Genomic DNA, 22671 nt, shown 5'->3' on the forward strand with positions numbered 1-22671 from the left:
CTGGTAGATTGGCTAATCTTACCAATTGTCTGACAGCCATTAAAACCTGGATGTCTCAATTTTCTTAAACTAAATGATGAAAAGACAGAGGTTTTAATTGTGGGCTCTGAGGAAATGTCCAAAAAGGTGCAGTTAGCTATTGATTGTGTGGGTTTAAAGGCAAGGCCCTTTGTGAGAAATCTTGGTGTGACTTCTGACTCACCTCAGTTTCTCCTTACACATCAAGAAGCTTCTTCAATCCTGCTTTTTTCAACTTAGAAATATTAATAAAATTAGAAATTTCCTGCCCTTTTCTGATACTTACTGAAAAAATTATTCATGCTTTTGTCTCCACCCGTTTGGACTACTGCATTGCCTTATTTACTTGTTTGAGTCAGAGAGAGGTGGCTCGTCTACAGCTTGTTCAAAACGCAGCTGCTCGTCTTCTTACTAGGACGAAGCGTAGGGAACATATTACACAGGTATTGGCTTCTCTACGCTGGTTGCCAGTAAGCTACAGAATTGATTTTAAAATTTTAATGCTTACTTATCAGGCTGTTCATAACGAGGCTCCAGCATACATTACTGAGCTCTTACGTCCTCTTCATGGTGCGAGAACTTTATGGTCTTCAAATCAGGGGTTATTACTTCCACGTACTAACTTAAAATCAAAGGGGGACCGGGCTTTTGCAGTTTATGCTCCAAAATTGTGGAATAATCTTCTTACTGATGTCAGACTCTCTGAATCAATTGAGGTTTTTAAAAAAACGTTAAGACTTTTTTTTCTTGTTTTTTTTATTTGCATTTTTAACAGCTTTTGATCAATGTGCTTTATAAGTCTGTGTGCATTATTTAAACTGTGTGTATTACTTACTTGAGTAAATAATAATGATCTTAATTGTCTTGTATTTTATTTGTAAGTACTTTGTAAAGCACTTTGTGAGTCACTCTGGAAAAGTGCTATATAAATAAAGTTTTACTTACCTCCTACAGCTTCAGAGGTATAAACAGAAACTCAGAACCAACAAATACACAATTCATTTAGCCGAGTTATGCAGTTAAAGGGGCATCTGGGACTGAAACTGATGTGTTGACTGGTGATGCTGTGGTTAATAGCTACTAGCACTGCTCTGTGGGTGACCCGGCCCGACAGTGATAGGAGAGAAGGGTAAAGTTCAGCTCCTCACTACTGGGCTTTAGTTATGTTTAGGGCATCATGCGCCTTCAAAGAGGGGGGTGATTATTTATCATCACCCACTCCTGATTCTTCAGTGATATGAAGCTGAAGTCAGATATTCACCAGATTCTTGTTCAGATTTTCCCGTTCCACCTTAAATGGAGTAGCAGATGCATTCTGGTGCTTCGGGCATCAGAACTGCTGGACTATTTAAGGTGGAACATGAAAGTTAGCTACTGTGACATCAGCATGCTATTAGTGATTTTTTTATGTTTGTTATGAAGAAAAATGGCCAAAATACATCAACACGACATTAAACAAATTCTCACATTTGTGGGTTTCTTCGGTCTCTTGTTCTCCATCTCACCATTTTTTCAGTTTTTTTTCCTCATAACTCTCTGTTGAGTCTCTGAAAAAACCTCCGTTTGGAGGGTCATGTAGCCCCAACACTTCACCCCACCCCTCTATCTCAACAAGAGTCGGGACACCTGACCCCTAGACGTGAACGCGCAAGTGTAGGGGCAAGGGGTGAAATGGGATTTGGCCTAAACCTTTAAGCCGAAAAACTCATTCTAGAGAAGGCTGAGGCATCACTGTAGGATGGGAGTAAAGCTGGTCAGTCTTTTTTGGATCAGGAGATTTTCCTTGCAACTGTCGCCACTAGCGACCCTCCTGGAGGCTCGGACCCGGATTTTTCTGTAAAGCTGCTTTGCGACAACACCTGCTATAAAAAGCAAGATATAAATACTTTGACCTGACTTGAGTTTGACTTGACATCATGATGTGTGAGCGGCACAGGCTCAGATTTTTGGCCTTCTGATCACGTTTCAGATCAGTTGGAGTTTATCATTTTTTTAACCCGACTCAGAGTGCAGTCTCGTGTAAACTGGTCAACGACTCAATCTGAATGGATTCCTGCAACAGCCAATGAACACACACAGGAAAAAAAAAGAGGTACTAGACTGTCTCTGGTGCAGTTCCCCTCTCGTCACTGGGTTGGGTCCCTCAAGGCTCCATCTCAGTACCTTTTTAGTTAGGGAGCATAACTGAACCATAATCCACTGAAATGATATGTTCTAAGCTGTACTGACTCCACACACCCCGCCTCGCCTCCAGACTTTTATTCTACTGTTCGGTTTGAAAACATTTGGTTATGTAAAGGCACAAATACCAACTTTTCACCTGGAGAAACTGATTTAAGGTTCACAATCAGACCTTAAAACCACTGCTGGAGCTTTGAGGGAACATTTACACTGTTTGCACATTTACACCTGTCCTTGAGGAACGAATCATATCTGCATGGTACCTTTATTTCTAACAGTGAAAACAGAGCACAAAAGAAGAAAATATGGCGGTGACATTGGTGACAAGTTTCTCTTGTGTGGAATGGAGCTTTGTAATGAGCCGAGTTTAAGGCACAATTGAGTTTATGTACATCTAAAACTCTAAAAATGCCAAACTGATCACATTTAAATCTGTGATCCTTACTAAAACACATTTACCTGCTGCTTCTTTAATGTTTCAGCGCAAACAGCAGAGAAAACAGCAGTTTGCCCAACAGTGAGACATTCGGTTCAGCAGCAGCTGAGAAGTTCAGTAGTGCGTGACCCCTAATCATTAATATTTCAGTCGCCCAAAAAAACCTGTCAGTAGAGACGCCCAGTCTTTCATAACCTGTTCAGACTTTAAAAGTCGTGCAGTAACCCAAGGCTTTAGCACATTTATAACAACATAAAAAGAAAGGCCAGACTTTCAATCCATGTTGGGGGAAAAATTCTCCTTTTAACAAAAATTCCAGAGCAGGAAAACAAAGAGAGCAGGGAAAGTTCTTACCGTTCTTTTCCTCTGGACGAAGGCTTTTCTTGGCTACTTCAGCTAATGCGCCGATGCCGAGACCCACTGCGAGGCCTGTGAAACACAGAGGAAGATGGAACCCACTGTACACACAACAGAACATGGACACACAGCAGAACATGGACACACAAGACTTCACAAAGTCATTATTTTTAAATGCTTTCCATTTTCTTCCACACCAAGGGTGTCAAACTCAACCACTAAAAGGGCCGTATTAAATATCGCAGTAAATCTGTTGGCCGACTGTGTCTCTATTTTAATTTTACACTTTGAACTGAACCCAAAGCCCATTGTTTATTTAAAACATGCCAAAACATCAGTAGCAAATCAGGCATTGAATATTTAGTCAAAAATAATTAGAAATTATGTCAGAAGGGTTAATTAGCATACGACTGCCATACTGATTACAAAAGTCAACATGTTTTTGATGAATATTGATGAACAGACTCCTGATTTTTTTTTACCAGATATGACTGAGTGAAAATCGTAGGACTAGTTTGCAAAAATAGGTTTGGCATATTATGCAAATTAACAAAAAAAATAAAAATCTAGGTGGGCAGAACTAAATGGTCCAAATGGCAAAGTTGTTTGGCTTGACCCAAGAAATTCGGAGGAAAGAGAATGTCTACACAGCTTGGTTTAGAAGTTATGAAGTAAAACACATTTTGCTGCCCTATAGCGCCCCCCTTTGACCAATCAAGGTCATTTTTGTTCCCTAGCGGGACGCACACAAACTACACCTACTCACCAAGTTTTTGAGGAGGAGGAGGAGGAGGAGGAGGAGGAGGAGGAGGAGGAGGAAGAAGAAAAGGAGAAGGTAGAAAAGGAGAAGGAGGAGGAGGAAGAAAAGTAGAAAGAGGAGGAGAAGGAGGACGAGGAAGAAAAGGAGAAGGAGGAAAAGGAGGAGAAGGAAGAAAAGGAGAAGGAGGAGAAGGAAAAAGAGAAGCAGGAGAAGGAAAAAGAGAAGGAGGAGACGGAGGAAAAGGAGAAGACGGAGGAAAAGGAGAAGACGGAGGAGGATGAAGAAGGAAGAAAAGTAGGAGGAAGAGAAGGAGGAGGAGGAAGAAAAGGAGAAGGAGGAAAAGGAGAAGGAGAAGAATGAGGAGAAGAAGAAGGAGGAAGAGGAAGAAAAGGAGGAGGAAAAGGAGGAGGAAAAGGAGGAGAAGAGGGTCCTACACATGTGGTTGGACCCTAATAAAATACCTTATTAGGCATTATTTATCTGCCTATTTGCTTGAACTCCACACCACATGTTCCTTTAGTGTAACTGCCGGCTGCTGGAGGAAGAGGTTCAGAATGCAGTGTTGCAGTGCATGCTGGAGAGTGTAGTGCATGTCGGGGTGAAACTAATAAGAATAGAAAAGACGTTCGTGAGCCCAATCGGACTGTTTCACAGGCCTGACTTGTGTTTGACATGTGGGTTCTAGATGGTTCTGCTCATATCTGAATTTGTATGTGTCGGGGTAATCTGGAAAAGCTTCCCAACGTCACAGATATTATATAAAGTGGAATCCAAATCACTGCCACCTGTGCCATTTATGAAGCTTCACCACAATTAACCTAGCAGCACACTGACCTAATCTGCCTCTAATGCCTCACCAGCTCACTGCAGCTCCTGTTCTCACACTGTTATAAGGGAAAACTGCACAATGCTGCTTTAGCCTCTCTACATCTATGATCAGCCAGTAAGAGCCTGCAATCTGGCAGCGCTCTGGATGAATGACTGGTATTTGGAGCTGTTTATTATAACAGAATGCAATGCTTCGTACCACAAACACATGAGCATGGTAAACACGACAAAAGGAACTAAAATAGCACAGATAAATGGTGCTTAGGTCAGCATGTTTCCCAGGGCGTAGCACAAAAACAATACCAAGTTTCTGCTGCCTCCACCAACAGCCGCATGTTATGTAATCGTGAGGTTACGTAACAACCCTGATTTGTGAAATTCAGGAGGAGTCGAAAGCGAATGAGAGCAGGCAGCCTCAAAACACAGCCACTGCAGCGGAGACAAGAGTGGACCACTTAGCCCGAACTAATCTTCATGTTTAGGTGTATTTAACTGAGCCTAGGCAATTGGTTTGCCTTTAAGATTAACCTCCAGTCCCTTCCCATCTTTTCGGCTGGGCTGGTGGGATTCTAGGTCAGTGCTGGTAAATCATTATACAGAGCTGCAGTCTGGATAGTTTAGCGCTGGCGGAGAACTCAAGCAAAAAAATAAGCATGGCGGAGAACACAGAGGAACGTCCAGGGGCAGTCAAACAACACATCACACTTCAGGCACGGAGACTGACCTCCTTTGAGATATTCCAACAATCCTCTGTGCGCGAAGGCTCAAGGACATACCCAGGCATTAAAAACATCCTCATTATCACAGTCTGATTAATGACACTGTAATCTTTACTGCATCTCTGCGATGAGTTGCAGAATGTTCCACTTCATAAACTCCATAGAGCAGTGAACTGCAGTGGTGTATTTATTGACACACACCGACCAGCCCCTTCTTGAAGTCCACCTCCTTGTATCTACACTGTCCATTTTATCAGCTCCACTTACTATATACACTCAACAGCCACTTTATTAGGTACTGTTCAGTTGCTTGTTAACACAAACAGCTAATCAGCCAATCACATGGCCACAACTCAATGCATTTAGGCATGCAGAGGTGGTCAAGACAATTTGATGAAGTGCAAACCGAGCATCAGAATGGGGAAGAAAGGTGATTTAAGTGACTTTGAACGTGGCGTGGTAGTTGATACCAGTCTGGTCTGAGTATTTCAGAAACTGCTGATCTACTGGGATTTTCATACAACCATCTCTAGGGTTTACAGAGAATGGTCTCAAAAAGAGAAAATATCCACTGAGCTCCAGTTGTGTGGACGAAAATGCCTTGTTGATGTGAGAGGTCAGAGGAGAATGGGCAGACTGGTTCCAGATGATAGAAAGGCAACAGTAACTGAAATAACCAACCAAAATCTCTGAGGAACGTTTCCAACACCTCGTTGAAAGTATGCCACGAAGAATTAAGGCAGTTCTGAAGGCAAAAGGGAGTCCAACCTTTTATCAGTACCTTTGTAGTTCTGTTTCTCTGATACTTTGTTACCACTTTTCACCCTGTTCTTCAGTGGTCAGGACCCCCATGACCCTCACAGAGCAGGTACCATTTGGGTGGTGGCTCATTCTCAGCACTGCAGTAACACTAAGGTGGTGGTGGAGTGTTGGGCCTAAAACACACTTCACGCAAGGTTGCAAACGCAGATGCTTTGAGCTCCACAGATGGGGTTTTGTGCATAGTTGTGTTGAAAAAATGTGTCATGACGCATTTCATAACAAGACATGAGCACAAGCTGCAATCTGAGCGCTACAGCAAGGGGAGCTATAACGACAGCCTTACACCCCCAGCGTTCTTCTCAACTGCCATAGCAGACGAGCATTTGAGTCTCATGGTGAGTTTGTACAGAAGGACTGAGAGTTTGCAGTGTGTTGAGTGAGCGCAGTCATCGCATGTTTTGGGCCTTAGCATGTGTTACGCCGATACGTGTGGATCAGACACAGCAGTACTGTTGGGAGTTTTTAAACACCTCAGTGTCGCTGCTGGACTGAGAATAGTCCACAAAGCACAAATTTCCAGCCAACAGTGTCCAGCAGGCAGCGTCCTGTGACCACTGATGAAGGACTAGGACAATTAACAATGTTAAATGCAGCTGATAAGAGAGCAGATACAAAAACGTGTCCTTAATGAAACTGGCTGTCGGTGTATATGGTGGCAATATGGTGGTAATATGGTGGTACTTTGATTTGAACGTGGAGAGCTTCATGTGACTTTACACTGACCTGGTAAGTATAATAACACTGTAGTTTAATAATGTAAACTAAAAAAACGGCCTGCCTAGTACACTAGATATTATATTAGCAAACTGGACTGAACAATGACCAACCGTTTAATTGTGGACTAAGAGCGGCCCTAATCACAGCGTAAGCTTTTTTAAGCAGAGAATTAATCAATGGCACTGGTGAACATACAAACACATCAAAGCATTATTCGATTTAGTGAAAGTGTGTAAACCTGGGTCTCACAATGACCGCACCAACAGTCACCTTCTAGTCTTAAAAAACAGTTTTGATTATCTACGTAACACCGGATTATAATCCTTTTAGCTCATCTACTTCAGACAGATAAACAAATTCCCTAGTAGGGCTGGGCGATATGGCCGAAATTTGATCACAATAAAGAATTCCATAGTGGTTCATTTCGGTTTTAAACCATCCTTTACAGTAAGAACACGACAAACACTCGTCAATCAGTAGAATATTTCACAAGTCTGTCATGGGAGAGTGGGAGAAAGTTTTGGGTCATCTGTTTTTACCAGCTGGAAAAGCACAGTCGTAGTTTTTGCAATATTCATAACGCAAGAAAGAAAACATTATTTTTAGCCGTCTGGTCCGTTTGAAACTGTTCAGTTGTGTGAAAATGCTCTATTATAATCAAATATTTATCAAACAAGTCTTATATTTCTATCTAGGAAAGTGATATTGCAATAGTTATTGTTATATCAACCAGCCCTACTCACTAGGCATAAAAATATACTTATTTTGTGGTGTTATTTACACCACATTTGTTCTACTCTAGGCTTTCTTCCCAGCATTAGACCATTTAATTATCTTGTTTATGGCAAAACAATGTGTGGGAAATGGTGCGAGTACACACATGGACTGGGATGGGAATCTCTCAGAAGACACAGTACACCCACCTATCCCAACACCACTAACTGGACTCACAACACAGGCTTGGAAGGACAAAACGAAAACACAACAGCTCTGCACGTCAGCGCCTCAACAAGGAAAACAAAAACAAAGCAGAAGTATGTTTGTGGACATTAACAAAGGGCATCCAGACCAAACAGCAGCAACATGCCACTGCAAAAGGGCAGCCGCTTAGGCATTCGCGCCATCGGCCACGCCAAAGTAGAGGTGGTGACCTTGATACAACGGTGACTTGCCAAAAACTACACAATCTTTCAATCAAGACCAGCAGCATGCTAATTAGGCTCAGTTGAAGGGCATTGTTTCCACTCTAAATAGAACCAGCTAGCGCTCAATGTCCACTATGAACTCACTTTAATAGTAATAAATAAAGGTTTTGTTTACTTAAAATTCTTCTGAACCAAGTTAAGGTTACCAACATGACCAGAAATAAATCAAACATTTTCCCGATCCTGATCAACAGCACAACTAGAATATTGCCAGTGTTGGAACAAAACCACAAAACCTTAAACAAGAACGGTAATTTTACAGGATGATCTAAAAAAAAAAATGTGAAAGTCAGTGTAATACAAAAATACCCCCCCCAGTAATTTGACCCCCTGTCCTCTAGTCTTGAGTTTCAATTAACACCAAAAAGTAAAAATAAATACATGAATAACTGAATAAATATGTGGACGCAAGCTTTCTGCATGACCTGTAGGATATGCAAGCTGCCCTGTATTTAGGGATTTGTGAACTGGATGGCCTCTTAGTGGGGAGACGTGAATGCGTCATCAGACATGCACACCGACATGCTCCCACAATGCCCAAGGACTGCGGAGAAGAAGCTCCTTCTGTGAGGAATACAGAACACAGTGACCATGTAAGGATCCACAGCAAACAGGTGGTGCTCGGTGTACTCTCGAGCCCTGCTGGGTAACTGGCGGATCTGATAACCCCAAAGAAACGGCAACAAAGTACCCAGCGTTCAGGCCAGTGGTCAGCACACGCAAAGACACACACATATTGGGTTTCGTCTGAGGTAAGGATATTGTTTATGCTCCATTAATCCCACTTCAGCAGTGAACCGTCCCTGGAAAACCACATGACGCCCTGCACCCTATTCTCACACCATGTGATTTTCCTAAGTGACAGCACTTTCCTTTCCCAGCGTCCTCTCTCTCTCTCTCTCTGTCTGTCGGTCTCTCTGTCTGTCTCTCTGCGACAGGCGAAACCAGACAGAGACAGATGAGATCATATTGGAAATGAAAATTTCTGACATTAAGAAACTGCATATATAAGGAATAGTTTCGGACTGAGCCGAGGTCTCAGACAGTAGTATGTGAAGCAAGTTCCCAGACAGGCTAAGCTCTCTCAGGTAATCCCAGAATGGCAGCCTAAACTATTACTGGTCAACGTACAGATTAAGTTCCAGCTTTAAATCTGCTCACGCCCATGAGGAAAGACATTCTGAGCGCAGCACAAAATCATACGTTGGCCACACAATGCAAGGACAGCACATGGGCTTAGTGAACTACTCCTTAGACTAGGGATGTAAACCGTTAACCAACTGACAAGAAATTTCAATTATTTGGACAAATGTTAATTGATTAAAAAAGGGTCAATTTAATTTGATTTAATTTCCAATAAACAACAGTTCCTATTTGAATACATGGAGAAAAGCATGAGGTAATGCTGGGTGATATGTCCTTAAATCAATATCACAATTAATTAAATGCTGTACCTTGATCATTATTGGTTAATGATTATCTGTGTTTTTTTTCCCCCTCGTAGTTCACAGACAAGGTTTATACTGTAAACATGTTCTGCGCATCTTAATGTAAATTGTCTCAACAACCAGATCAGAATTTTTGTCAATCCAACTTGACATTCATCATAATTTCATGCTGCTGAGTCTGATATGTCTGTATAAAAATTAGAGACTCGTCCAAAACCCTCCGTGTTTGATGAGATTTCTAAAGAAAGAACACGGCTGCAGGAGAACGAGGCTGCAGCGTCAAAGAACATAAAAGTCTGAAAGCAAAGTTTAAAGAATCCGAGGACATGAACCGAAGAAGCAACCGTGCCCTTTTTATGGTGAGCTGAACACATTCTGGGTGATGAGCCCAGCTGTCAGTCAGTGAAGCTCCTGTGATGCTGATGAAGATGAAGCTGATCCTCCGGGAGCGACTGACGTTTGTTGGCGGTTGTGATCGTTTACCTCTGGATGAGCTGCGTGAAGCAGCGTGATGCTCACATGGAGCTGATCTGGTCAGACTGTCACATACAGATCACATTTAAAAGATCTGTTAATCTGAACAGACAAACAGGGTTTGGTGAGAAAATCAGATTTGGGCCACTTTTACCTGCTGAGTGAACTTAACCTTATCTTCCATCTCGCAGAGTGGACGTGGTGGAGTCGCGTGACGACACGTGCAGTAGGAGGTTTTAAGGGGACAGTACATGAACGCACAGAGTCGGAAAGGATTAACGGAATTTTAAAAAAATCTAACCAACATAGGCAAGGTTACGTTGGGTTAGAGGTTCTGGATGTCGGTTTCGATTACTTTCCGATTAATCGCCCAGCCCTAGCCATGCAGGCTAAATAAGCACTGGGGGAAAAAAATTAAGTGCGCCATTAAAATCGTGATGTTCGGCAGTACTTTTCAAGAGACTATAGGACGACCACAGTGGGGTCCAAAAGTCTGAGACTACTGGTGAAAATGCTTCGATTCTGCCTTCCTTTCCAATTTAATATGTATTTTTAATTTCGAATTATGTTACCAGCATAACATTTATGTAAAGAGTAGAATCTCTAAAACTGTACATGAATTTCAGAATTTCTTAGTATTTATGACACCGTGTGCTCAAGCTGACATGGATTTCATAGGTTTCTGCGAAAGCCTTTAATGTGCAGATCAAATCCAGCTAAGAGTCCTCTTAACACTGGTTTCTACAGAAATACATAGTAAATTATACAAATTTGCTTCAATTTGAATCGCAGCTTAAAAATAGTTCCGAATTTAAAATATTTCTTCTTCATTTTAATGTTCATAACTTTTCTTGTTTAACATTTTTAACAACAGTAAAACTTGGTTTATTTTCATGTTAACTCCCCTCCCCCAAAAAATCTAACAGCCAGAAATCACTAATGGTTTAGTAAATTTATAGAAAAAAAATAAAGTGGATAACAACCACCTTCAACAGCTACGGACACGGAGCTGAGGCCCCAGTCATGACATTTATGTACTTTTTACCTTTAGATGGTAACAAGTGGGATATATAATGCTGGGCCACTAAAAGTGCTGTATTATATTTACAGTCATTTCTAGTTTTTGGTCATAAAAACATGATTTGAAGCTGTTTATTTATATGCATGCTTATGCCTGGGCGCAACTACCCGTACTATGTTCCACGCTCTAAATAACACATTTCGATCTATTAACACAGAATTCAGTCGATGTGTTATTTTATAAATGTTTTTTCAATCAGATTGGGGCAATTGGGGGTTAGGTGTCTTGCTCAAGGACACCTCAGTCATGGACTGTCGGCGCTGGGGATTGAACCGGCAACCTTCCGGTCACAGGGCCAGTTCCCTAACCTCCAGCCCATGACTGCCCCAATTTCAGAAGTGTTGATCTGTAACCTATATTTGATGGGCTGTGTCCTTGATTTTAGACATGCCAGTTACTGATCACTCACCAAGTTAGGACCAAAATTTGCATCCCTTCCCTGAGCAAATCATTTAACGCAAGTAACTCTTCTAAAAGGCTTACAGTGAAGAACTGTGATGAACCTGTGCCATTAAAACTGGTCTGACATGGAGACTTTGGCAAAAAAATAACAATAAATAACCACTGCTTTGAGTAAATATTGACACTGGCCTTGCTGGGATGCCTCGGCGATGCAGGCTAATGGCAGTTTAGACAGAAGGTTATGCAACACTGTTATTCTAGGTTATTGGGCATGAAGCTAAACAGAGGCCATAGCCATAGCACTGACGCTGTGGTAACCACCATTTGTTTCCAAACAAGGTAGAAGTCAATCCGTCTTACCTCCAAAGTTCGCCAGTCTTCCCAGCCGTGTTACAGGAACCTTCCGCTCCCTCGCTCTTTCGCTTAGCTAAAAACAGAAGACAACATTCGTACCGTACAGTAGGCAGTGAGTATGATTTCATGTCATCTTCTTCAGAGACTCTTCTTACACCTGAGACTGAGAAACACCCCATATATTTTCTCAATTTAACCCAAACATAGTCACAGAAATAGACTCAGGCACAGAGAGAAATAAGCCATTACTGCCAAGACCAAGTCATAAACTCCTCTAATCTTTCTCCAGTTCTCCAGGAGGTTCCTCAATGGTTCTTAAGTATATGCAGTGGTGTAATATTGTACATAACATCCACTATTATTATTATTATTATTATTATTATTATTACTATTACTATTATTATAGTATTATAATAATACTTGCATTATATAGATGCTGGCAGGACAAAACCTCATCTGAAAAATTGTAACTTTACAGGAGAAGGGGAAAAAAAAAAAAAAAAAAAAAAAAAAAAGTACTTCACTTTTAATGGAAGTCAATGGAACCAGAGTTTTTACTAGTCGTTTTGGGCCGTTTCTTTTGGTCCATTCATCATGAAATTTATACACAATGTAAATCGTAACAGGTTTTTACAAATGATGTCAAAAACTGAAAAAAAAAATTGAGATGCGAGGTTTTCTTCCGACAGCAGTGATATATAATCTCCTCTTGCCGGAAATATCTTCTAAAAATGGTTCTATATATGGTTCAGCCACTGTTGCCATTCACAGAACTGTACAGAACTCATAAGAGTGATTAGCAAAGAAGAAAAAATGCAGCACCAAATTTCTCAATCCCTGCAACTATTTAACACACAATGTGTAAAAGGAAAGGAGATATTTATAACTGTAGGTGATGACATATTGAGAGGAATGACTTCTGTACCATTTGTTTATGGGGTTTGGTGCCACTCCGCTTGGCCTCTCTGGCTTTGTCAATGTCCTCAGCTGTGAGACCACCCACAGACGAGTGGTCTTGGTGATAGTATCGAGTTCCGGTGAACTGCTTAGTAGGGTCCTTGTAGCCCTCAAAAAGCTTAGATTTGCCTGTAGGCTGGCTGTTCGTCCTGGCCGCGCCCACATTAGCGTCCCTGAAAGCATCGTCGGCCGAGGCTCCGTGCTCCAAACCCTCGAAGCTGTCCTCTTTGCCAGAAAAATCATACCTATCGTCCATTTCTGCGCTGAAGTCCGTCACACTCTGCTGCTGACCCGTAAATTCCTACAGCAAACACAGATCAGAGGAACAGGTTACTTTCAATATACTCCAACCAAAATGCCAACATGACTAAGTAAATGAAAGTTAGAGACCAACAAATTACTCTTTTTAACCTTCTGAATGCTAAACTTTTTACATTGCTGTGTTGGGAAGCCCTTCAAACACATTCCTACTCTAGACTTTTACCGATGTCCACACATTAATAAACAGAAGGAAAAAAAAAAAAAAAAAAAAAAAAAGACACAAAAAGAAGCTAGGGCTGGGCGATAAAACAATAACGATAATTATCGCGACATAACTTTCCTCGATAGAACTACAAGAAATGTCCGATAAATCTTCGATACAGTAGAGCACTCTCAGACTCCTACATTCTAGTGACAGCCCTTGAGGCATTTTCTACTGCTAGGAAAGCAACACTACTCTGTGGTCACCATGAGTAAAATGAATTGTCATATACTTTAGTAACATCTGAAACGTGGAGTTATATGTTCCTTGTTTGAGTGGAGCGACTGGCGGTCTGTTCTCCTGGGACCGAGTGGGAGTGACGAGATCAGTGGTGTAGCTGTACGGACCTACAGTGACCTCACCTCTTTCTGTACATCCTAACCAGCTTAGCAGCATTAAATCAAGCCTGCTCCTCACAACTAGCGTCAGATATATACTATGTACTATATACTATGATACCCACTATACCCACCTACTATACCCAGTCGTCTGCTAGCCGGTGTTTGAATACTGTGACATGCTCTGACATGGATGTGGTAGGAGTGACGGCAGTGAGGCGGTGTGACTCATCACTGACCTACTGAGCCAGCTAATGTCTGCTGTTCGTATTAAGTCGACGTTGAGAAACTAAACAGTTTAGCATTGTTTCTGGCCACTTGTTTATCATTTGTAATGGGACAGCAGAGCGCCCGTCACCAGACGGCTAAAATAATCTGTTTTCCTTCTTAAATTATGAGCATTATAAAAATTGCGACCATGCTTTTCCAGCTGGTAAAAAAACAGCTCAGAAGAATCTTCCCTCACTGTCCCATGACAGGTCTGTGAAACGTTCCACTGTTTGGCGAGTGTTTTTCGTGTCCTGACCATAAAGGGTAGTTTATAGGGGGCAGTCTGCACTTCACGGATGGGTTAAATGTGGAGGTGAAATTTCCCCGTTGTGGGACTAATAAGGGTCACTTAATCCTAATCTTAAAACAGAAATTAACCACCCAGGAGCAAAAATCAGCCTTTAAGTTTGAAAGAAATAATGACTTGCCATTTATCACTATATGTATCGATACCAACCGAAATTAATTTTGTTTAGCGTGATAACATTTTTGGTAATATTACCCAGCTCTAGAAGAATCTAAACAAACAAACAGCAATAAAACGAGACACGTCACTTCCATGTAGGTTTACTATAATTTCAAGGGATCTAAATGGCCTCTGATAAGCAGGTAGCGCTATAACAGTAGGGTCACTTTCAACACAGACAGGAACCCTTTACTAAGCAAGTGCAATCTGATTAAACCGTTTGTTTGTGTGACACTGCATTAGATCATCCTTTGGAAAGATAATACACTTTGAAACAAATGAGCTGTAATCCAACACCCTCAGTGTGTATAAAACTCAAGACAAAGGTGAGTTTGTGTTCCAAAATGTTTAATAACCATCTCAGCAGATTGTAAAATTTGACCTTGCTACATGATCGACAGCTGCCAATTACAGAGCCAGGTTCGTGCTCTGCTGCTGGTCTGTGATCTCACAGCCCACATGGATCAGGAGGCCTAACAGCTTGCTTTAAAACAACACTTCAAGACTGACCATGCTTGAAAGTTGGAGGGAACCAGGTTGGCTTTGTTTGGCAAACAGCTCCGTAATACGCAGACTTAGGATTTAGGTTTAAATACGTACTAAAAGATTAACTTTAATGCTGGAGGTTTCCCAGATTGCATTTTCCATATAGTGTGAGAGACTCATTGGCTCAGATGAGTTGCACAGTTATTAAAATATAATATGGTGTCACACAGATGTCTAATGTCACGTTTCACCCGACGTCACACTGTATAGTCGCTGCTGTGTTGTGGAGTGAATCAGGGAGTGACTGCGCTGCACGACGCCTTCAATTAGCTGAGCTTTGTGAATGATTGACCTGCAAGACGCGACAGAAGCCGAGAAACAAGACACACAGGCCTTTAATTCAGTGTTTTCACTCCAGGTTTGGAGCTGCTGCTCAGTATAGTTCAGTGTTTCTCTTTGCTGTTCACACCTTGTTCAGCTCAAGAAGGGATTAATCGGCTAATAATATCAGGAATTTTAACCAGGGAACCCAGTTATGCAGGGCAGGGGTTTCAGGACTGGAGCTGAACTCTTACAGAACCACGTCTGCCGAAACATGATGTCGTTTTCTGACCCATGACATTCAGTCTGATTTTTAACGTTTATATTGCTCCATTCAAACGTCATTTAAATCAGAATCAGAGAGTTAAGCTATCCTGGCGGTCTGCAGCTCCGTTGGGGGGATGACTGTTCATCTCTCGGCTGTTATCAGCTAAAGCTCTCTAAAGGCCAGCATTGATCACATCTGTGTTAATTAGCTGATGTTGTTTCCCCTCCTACGATCAGAGTTCTCTCTTCTTTATGCAGCACCACGGGATCCTTAACCCACCCTGATGTGAAAAGCTGGTAGGCTTGTGTGCTTTTAAATGCTTTGACAGACTCTCCAGTATATGGAAAGGGCCTGAGTACGAGATAAATATAAATGTCAGGAAAACACAAATTTGGTAGCTTTTCACCAGGACTTTTCTCTTCCAAAGTAAGGAGATTCATTTAAATCTTCTTTCACCCCTCGTTATGTTTGTGCAGAGCAGGATGGCCAAATTCCAAAAACAATGAACCCACACCAGCAGGAGTATAGTATTCAATTGTATATTTTTTAATGTGAGACTTCATTAATAAAATCAGTTAATATTAGCATACACGTACAACAAAAAGTACACAGCAAACATTGGATGAGATTGGCTAGATCAGAGGATGAAATAAGACTCATCATTAAAGTAAATGTTTTTGCAAACGGGCTCATTTTCATCCACGGCCCTGAGACATGATGTTACATATCGTCTATGTCCAACTAAAACCACGTATGTCATTTTGAATTTTTCGTTTTCTGCATAAATCAAATTCAGCAGCTGTTCTTCATATTGTGTGAAGATATGATGATTGGACCAATGCAACCGCTTCAAATAAAATAAAAGAATGTTTTTGCACTATCCTGTTACCATTTTGGAGATACTTGATTTTGTTGGACAGTGACAATACAAAACATCCCTCATGTCCACAGTTCAGGAGTATGATATGGAGCAGAACCCACCTGTATCTTCCGCATGGCTACACTCATGCCCTGTTCTGCAGTCATCTGCATGTTTTGGGCCACAGACACTCCACTTCGCAGTGTGCTGGACTGGGTCTCGATCACTGCCTGGCTCAGCTTGGCCAAACCCCTCATCAGCAACAGCATGTCGCCCGCCATGGTGCGTGCTCACTCCCTCACACCTAGAAGACAGAGCAGAGTCGGATCCGAGCCCAAGGTCAAATAACTATTCCGGGTCACACTTTGAAAGAGCGCTCCTGGTAATAATGTGTCACATAAATAATGTATCACCTGTTGCTTCGGGTCTCAGTGTGTGAGAACAATGTAAAAGCTCAGTGCACATTCATCACAAAACAGCATAAAGAGGACTCTGCTTTATTTGTCATCTTTTTTTAGCAATGATGAGATCCCACACCAGATCTCCATTAGAACTCAGATCCCTTTTATATCACTCAGCATTCTGTGATAAACCTAATGTTTCTGGCACCAAGAGGAACCAACGACATGTCTGTGGTTCTTCTGATGGCCGCACTGAAACGACTGGCTGACGAGTATTGTGCAAATTGGAAAAATGGCCCCGTGCTTCTGTGGTGGGTTCCTTTATTCGGTTCTGCTCATCACTGAGCTCCACCCGAAGAAAATCCATGTCTGCAGTGAAACAATGTGGAAAGAGCAGCGGTGAACATTCATTCAGAGTTCAGTGTAAAAGCAGCTAAAACACAGCATTGCGTGTGTTTACAGCTGAGCATTTAGCACAGTAAAAATCCAGTGGGTTCTCAAATATTGCTTTAATAGGTCAATGCTGCTGTCCTGTCACAGATCACAGACAGGCCTTATCCTGAGTAGAACTTCTCTAAGTGGTCTGAGTTTGGTTCATATTTGGGTTCGACTGATTTGTGCATTGTGAAAAGAAAATGGTCTCAGTCCGCTTTAGCTTTGCTTTATGGTGAAGACTTCGAGGCTCAGTGAACACACAGCCAGTCTTCAGCAGGTAAAACAATTTATAAGGTTCTGCTCAGGATGAAGTGTGTCTGTGATCTGAGATGCAAGAGTTCACGTTAAAGGTTTATGCCAGGCATGCAACGCAGTTTTAAGCTGTTTTTCAAACAGAACACTGAACGAATGAAAATTCACCGCTGATGCAGAGTTTCGCCGGGAGGAGCTCAGTAATGAACACAGCTGAAAACGGAGCCCACCACCACCGACATGCAGGGTCACTTTTCCAATTTTGCCCGATGCACTTTGGCCAGTCGTTTCAGTGCAGCAAATAGGAGAACAGCAAGCAGGTCTGGTGGTTCCTCTCATCTCCTCTCGAGTTCTAATGGAGTTGTGGTCTGAATAAAAAGTGCTCCGAGATCTCGAAGATCAGAAAGAAAACCCAGTCCTCTTTAGTCACACTGTGAACACAAAATGAACTGAGGTCATTTGCAGTGGGTTCTCTTTCAAGTTCATTTAAACAGAACTGGGTGTTCACACATAATTCAATTTAAAAGAACCAAACTGTCAGTTTGTTTTTTTTTCTTAGGTCCGTTTAGAGGGTCCGAGTCCAGTTGTCATGTTAACATGTGTCCAGAAAACCATGACTTCAGATGCTGAAATGGCCCAAGTGTGAAAATGCCCTAAATGTTGTGATTAAATTATGCCCTAAATGTTTACAATTGTGTCTTTCCCCTTTAAGTTCAGCGAAGGCCAAACCAGTTTCAAGAAACTGTAACACAAATGTTAAGGAAGATCAAAGAATCAGAACGAGACAAAAAAAACAAAACAAACAAACAAACAAACAAAAAAACCTTATTAATACAGAACTTTTTACAAAGAGTGTTCTCTCAAAGCAGCTTTACAGAAAAGCAGTTTATAGTAGGAAAACATTTTATGGAAGGGTTATTAAAAGAATAAAAAGAAAATAAAAAGAAAAATAAGCAGCAGTCCACATACGCAGCTGAATTCGGGTCCAAGCCCCCAACAAGTGAGCTAGAGGAAGAAACCTCGAGAGGAACCCAGGCTCAAGGGAGGAACTCAGCATCCTCTGGTCGACCACAGACGACAAAAGAATAAGAGACAACGAGATTTTATCACAAGATACAGCAAAGAAGCTTAGAGATATATTCTGATTAATCCAGGAGGAGGTGAGGCAAGGTTAGAACCTCATATGTTTTCAGTCAAAGTGAGAGAAGCTGGTGGCTCCGCTGTGGTAATTATAAAAGCTATAAAATAAGCTATAAAAGCTTACTGGACAAAATAACAGCACAAAACTGAAAACAAGCTGGAGGAGCAGCCTGAAAGAAAGGCCTTGCCAAAAGGGAGGCTGGAGTCTCTTGGACGTGGGAGCTGAGCTCTTCAGGCCTGTGGCCAGTGCACTGCCCAGTCCAGTAGATCAACATGCCTTATAGCTCCTGGCCTGCAAGCAAAACACCGCTGTTATCAGTGCCCATCAAAGGTTCAACACAATTCATGCCATAAGAGATCATAACTGACACATGCACTCAGGAAGCCAAGGACACTTAAATCAGACAGAGAGAGATTAGATTAGGCCGGGCGATATCTAACTCACTTATAAAGTTATGATTATTAATTAATATTATTTCAGCCTCCATCCTCTCAAATCTAATACACACTGCTCACGGCAGCTTTGACCTACTTCCTATTCTGTTTTTATACCCTTTTTCGATTATTATCTGCTTTAATACAAATCTTCTATAAAAATCACATCAAATAATATGACACTGAGTAACAACATTGTTTGATCACTACTTCATCTTTCTTATAACAGGGCTTGGGAATGTCTGCATTATGAGATCTTTCCGCCAAATTTTTGTTTGATAGGATTTGTTCTTTGTTTACAAAGATGCAAATATTCACAAACTGCAAGAGCTTGAAAATTTTGCTGTTATATTGCAATTTTCAGGCTTGTTACTTGCCATAATTAACTGAAATGGACATAGCTTAACTCCGGAAGAATGACAAACATCATATAATGATTAAATCAGCCTTGTTGATGTGGATCCCCACAAACTCACAGGAACAGAGAAGCAATGGTCTGAACATGGCAACGTTTCCTACTCTTTCACTCAAACTCCTCCCTGCTTGTTCGAGGCTTACCTGCCTGTTCCTTTAAGTAAATCTAAAGTTTTAAGTCAAAGCCAATGAACAGTTTACGAATGGATATTGTTCCTCAGCCACCGGCACATTTCCCTGAGTTAATACCATCTTTCACTGCCTGGTTTAATGTTAAATATTCAATCAGTGGCTATTTAACCAGAGAGAATTCACACAACCTTTGCGTTCAAAGTTCTCAAAGTTTATTTATGTGGCGATTTTTACGACAGGCATTGTCACAAAACAGCTTTACAGAAAAATCCGGGTCCGAGCCCCCAAATGGCGACACGTATTCAGAACTATTTGAAGTAAATTGAGCTTTGAGAGGCCTCAGACGTCTGGTTCCAGTCACCACCACCACATATTATTAAAATGAAGCATTTCACATCAGACCGGTCGGAGTGACTATTTATGATGATGTTAGACAGAACTGCTTTTAGCCTCTGTGTTGATTATTAGAGAACAGTTCTGAGAACTCTGACCGAAGCCGAGAGCGGATCCCACACAGGATTATGAGAGGCTTCTTCAGGTTAGAGTTGATCTACTCGGCCAATATTTGCAGTACTTTTCTCTTACGCGAGCTGAAAATGTGGACACATTTCCATAGGATTGGCCGTCATTAGAAAGAGGCTCACATTTCTCTTTGATGTCTTTTCTCATTTGTCTGTCACCGTTCCTAAATAAATAAGCCCTTTGGCCAAAACAGAACTCTAATAAATCAGGGAATGGCTAGAGGGTGGAATCCTGATCATATTATAACCCGACTGCATGTGTCTGAGGGCTTTAAACATCATATGCAACACCTTGGAGTTTAGTTGTTTAATGCAGGGCGATATGACATCAAATCAATAGAATAATTAATTGAATATTTTACCTCGATTATGATTAATGGACGGTTATTTTGTGTTTTTTTTGCCCTCGTAGTTCACTGACAAGGTACGTACTGTAAATGCTCTGCATATCTTAATGTAAATCGTCTCAACAGCTGGATCAGAATTCACGCCACTTTTACGTTGATTCAACTTAAAGTTCGTCATAATTTCGCGCTGCTGAGATTTGATAAACATCTGGGGTGATGTTTCTGTACAAAAATTAGACTCGTCCAAAACCCTCCGTGTTTGAAGAGATTTCTAAGGAAACGTCCGAACACGGCCGCAGGACAACGAGGCTGCAGCGTCAAAGAACAGATAAAAGTCTGAAAACAAACTTTAAAGAATCCGAGGATGCGAACTGAAGAAGTGGCTCCGCCCTTTTTACAGCTCGAACACATCCTGGGTGATGAGCCCAGCTGTCAGTCAGTGAAGCTTCATGATGGCTCCAGTGATGCTGGTGAAAATGAAGCTGGTCCTCCGGGGGCGACTGGCGTTCGCTGGCGGTTGTGAGCGTTTACCTCTGTGGACATGGTGAAGTCACGTGATGACACACATGGTTTTTACGGGGACAGTACATGAACTCAGAGTGGAGAAAGGATTAACAGAATTTTTAAAAATTGAAATAACCGACATGGACAAGAGGACATCGGTCAGAGGTTCTGAATATCGGTTTCGATTAATCGCCCAGCTCTAGCCACGTTTCTGGTAAAGGAAGACGTCTCATACATACTAAACGTTAAGCTCTATGGAAGCTACTGAATCACTCGATGGGGACAATCAGCCCATTTTCCAGCTTCCTCAGAGACGTAAAAACCTCCCCTCACTTCTGATAATCAGAGGCTGGATAAATCACACTTTGTGGGGGCAATTAATAAAGCATTCTGCCCCGAGAGAAAGGAGGACACTTGAAAGCCTGAGTGTTGACAGCCTGCCCATCCTGTGAGTAAGAGGACTTTAGACTTGACCTCATTCCTGAAGTAAGAGTTAGCTCATAGCCAACAGTGGAGAACAGGCTTTGATGGCTGCTTAGATTTGAACCACAGAAACAAAAGGAAAGCCCTGACGAGTGGGTGAGAGCCGGGCACGGCCCAGCACGTTTACGCTGGGTTTTAGTGCCATTTCAGCAAGAATAACAGGTTTTTATACAAGCAATTTACACACCTGTGCTACAAATGAAAGCATGAACTATGGTTTCAGATCAAAGCAGAGTGAGTGCAAATATTACAGCATAAACATAATTACTGCCTTTCCCTGAAATACTGCACTTGATTTAACTTGTAGATCTAACTGTGTGCACTTTTGCTTACTTTACCAACAAGAGCGTTTACACACAGTCAGTAATCTGATCATAATCAGAGTCCTGCAGTTATCGGATTATTCACATGGTCATGTAAACATTTCCTTCCACAACTACCATTTCACTCAGTCACTTTGTCCGTATTATTATTATTTCATATTATTGCTATGGACAATAACATCAACAATCACCTTAAATAACAATAACACTGAGTCACTTTAAGTTACTTTAAATTGTATATATTCTTCACAGATTATTCCCTGTTTAATATAAATATATTTGCACATAACAGAGAAGACTTTTCTCCTCACATAGGTCCCTCCTGTCTATATTTTATGCATATTTAATACATTTGTTAGTTTTTTTCTTGTATTTTTATTTTTATTTATTTACTTCCTGTGGAGTGATTATCTGAGCCTCACCACAATGCATGAATGTCCTGATGTGTCGTGCAAATGACAAACCTGAAACTTTAAACAGCATATTCTGATCTAGAAATCTGATGAAGAGGCTGGATTTTAGCTCAGTAATCAGATCTCTCAGTGCATGTGAACTGGATGTCGCGAGACACTGCGAAACACTTTTGAAGCGGCGCTGGAACCAAAGGCGAAATAAAGGATTTAAATATTCTTCATCTTCCAGATGATGTAAGCTCATATTTTGGTTTTATCAAGACCCACTCAAAAAGTTTGAAATCTGATTACTGTCCAACTCATGCAGACCTGGAGTTTCCCCATTATCTGATTACTCATGTGTGTACAAACGTGTTGAATGGATTACTGACAAAATCGGATTTTCTGCAGTTATCAGGTTAAGTGCATGAAAATGCACTCAGTATTATGCCGGCCTTACTGACACTTTCCAATGTCAGAATAAAGTCATGAGAGTCTTGCTGGAGTTGCGTTGTGCTCACGTCATCTCGATCGATTAGTGTGAGGTAGTTTTTAAGTCTTTAACATCGGAAGTTCTAAGTCTAACATGGGACATTTTAAGT

The 22671-nt window shown here is 41.4% G+C and overlaps 1 protein-coding gene across 1 annotated transcript in view; it reads right to left on the reverse strand.

Moving 5' to 3' along the window:
- Nucleotides 1–22671, reverse strand: part of coq8aa (coenzyme Q8A, genome duplicate a) — a 50145-nt gene that overhangs the window by 23223 nt on the left and 4251 nt on the right. The window contains exons 2-5 of the mRNA XM_017701040.2: nucleotides 16413–16594; nucleotides 12728–13060; nucleotides 11809–11875; nucleotides 2990–3064 (exon numbers count right to left, since the gene is read on the reverse strand). Of these exons, the coding sequence (XP_017556529.1) occupies nucleotides 2990–3064; nucleotides 11809–11875; nucleotides 12728–13060; nucleotides 16413–16571 (634 nt within the window). The 5' untranslated portion in view covers nucleotides 16572–16594. The remainder of the gene's footprint in view (nucleotides 1–2989; nucleotides 3065–11808; nucleotides 11876–12727; nucleotides 13061–16412; nucleotides 16595–22671) is intronic.

The sequence above is a fragment of the Pygocentrus nattereri genome, chromosome 4 (genome assembly GCF_015220715.1).
Source record: "Pygocentrus nattereri isolate fPygNat1 chromosome 4, fPygNat1.pri, whole genome shotgun sequence".
Lineage (NCBI taxonomy): Eukaryota > Metazoa > Chordata > Actinopteri > Characiformes > Serrasalmidae > Pygocentrus > Pygocentrus nattereri.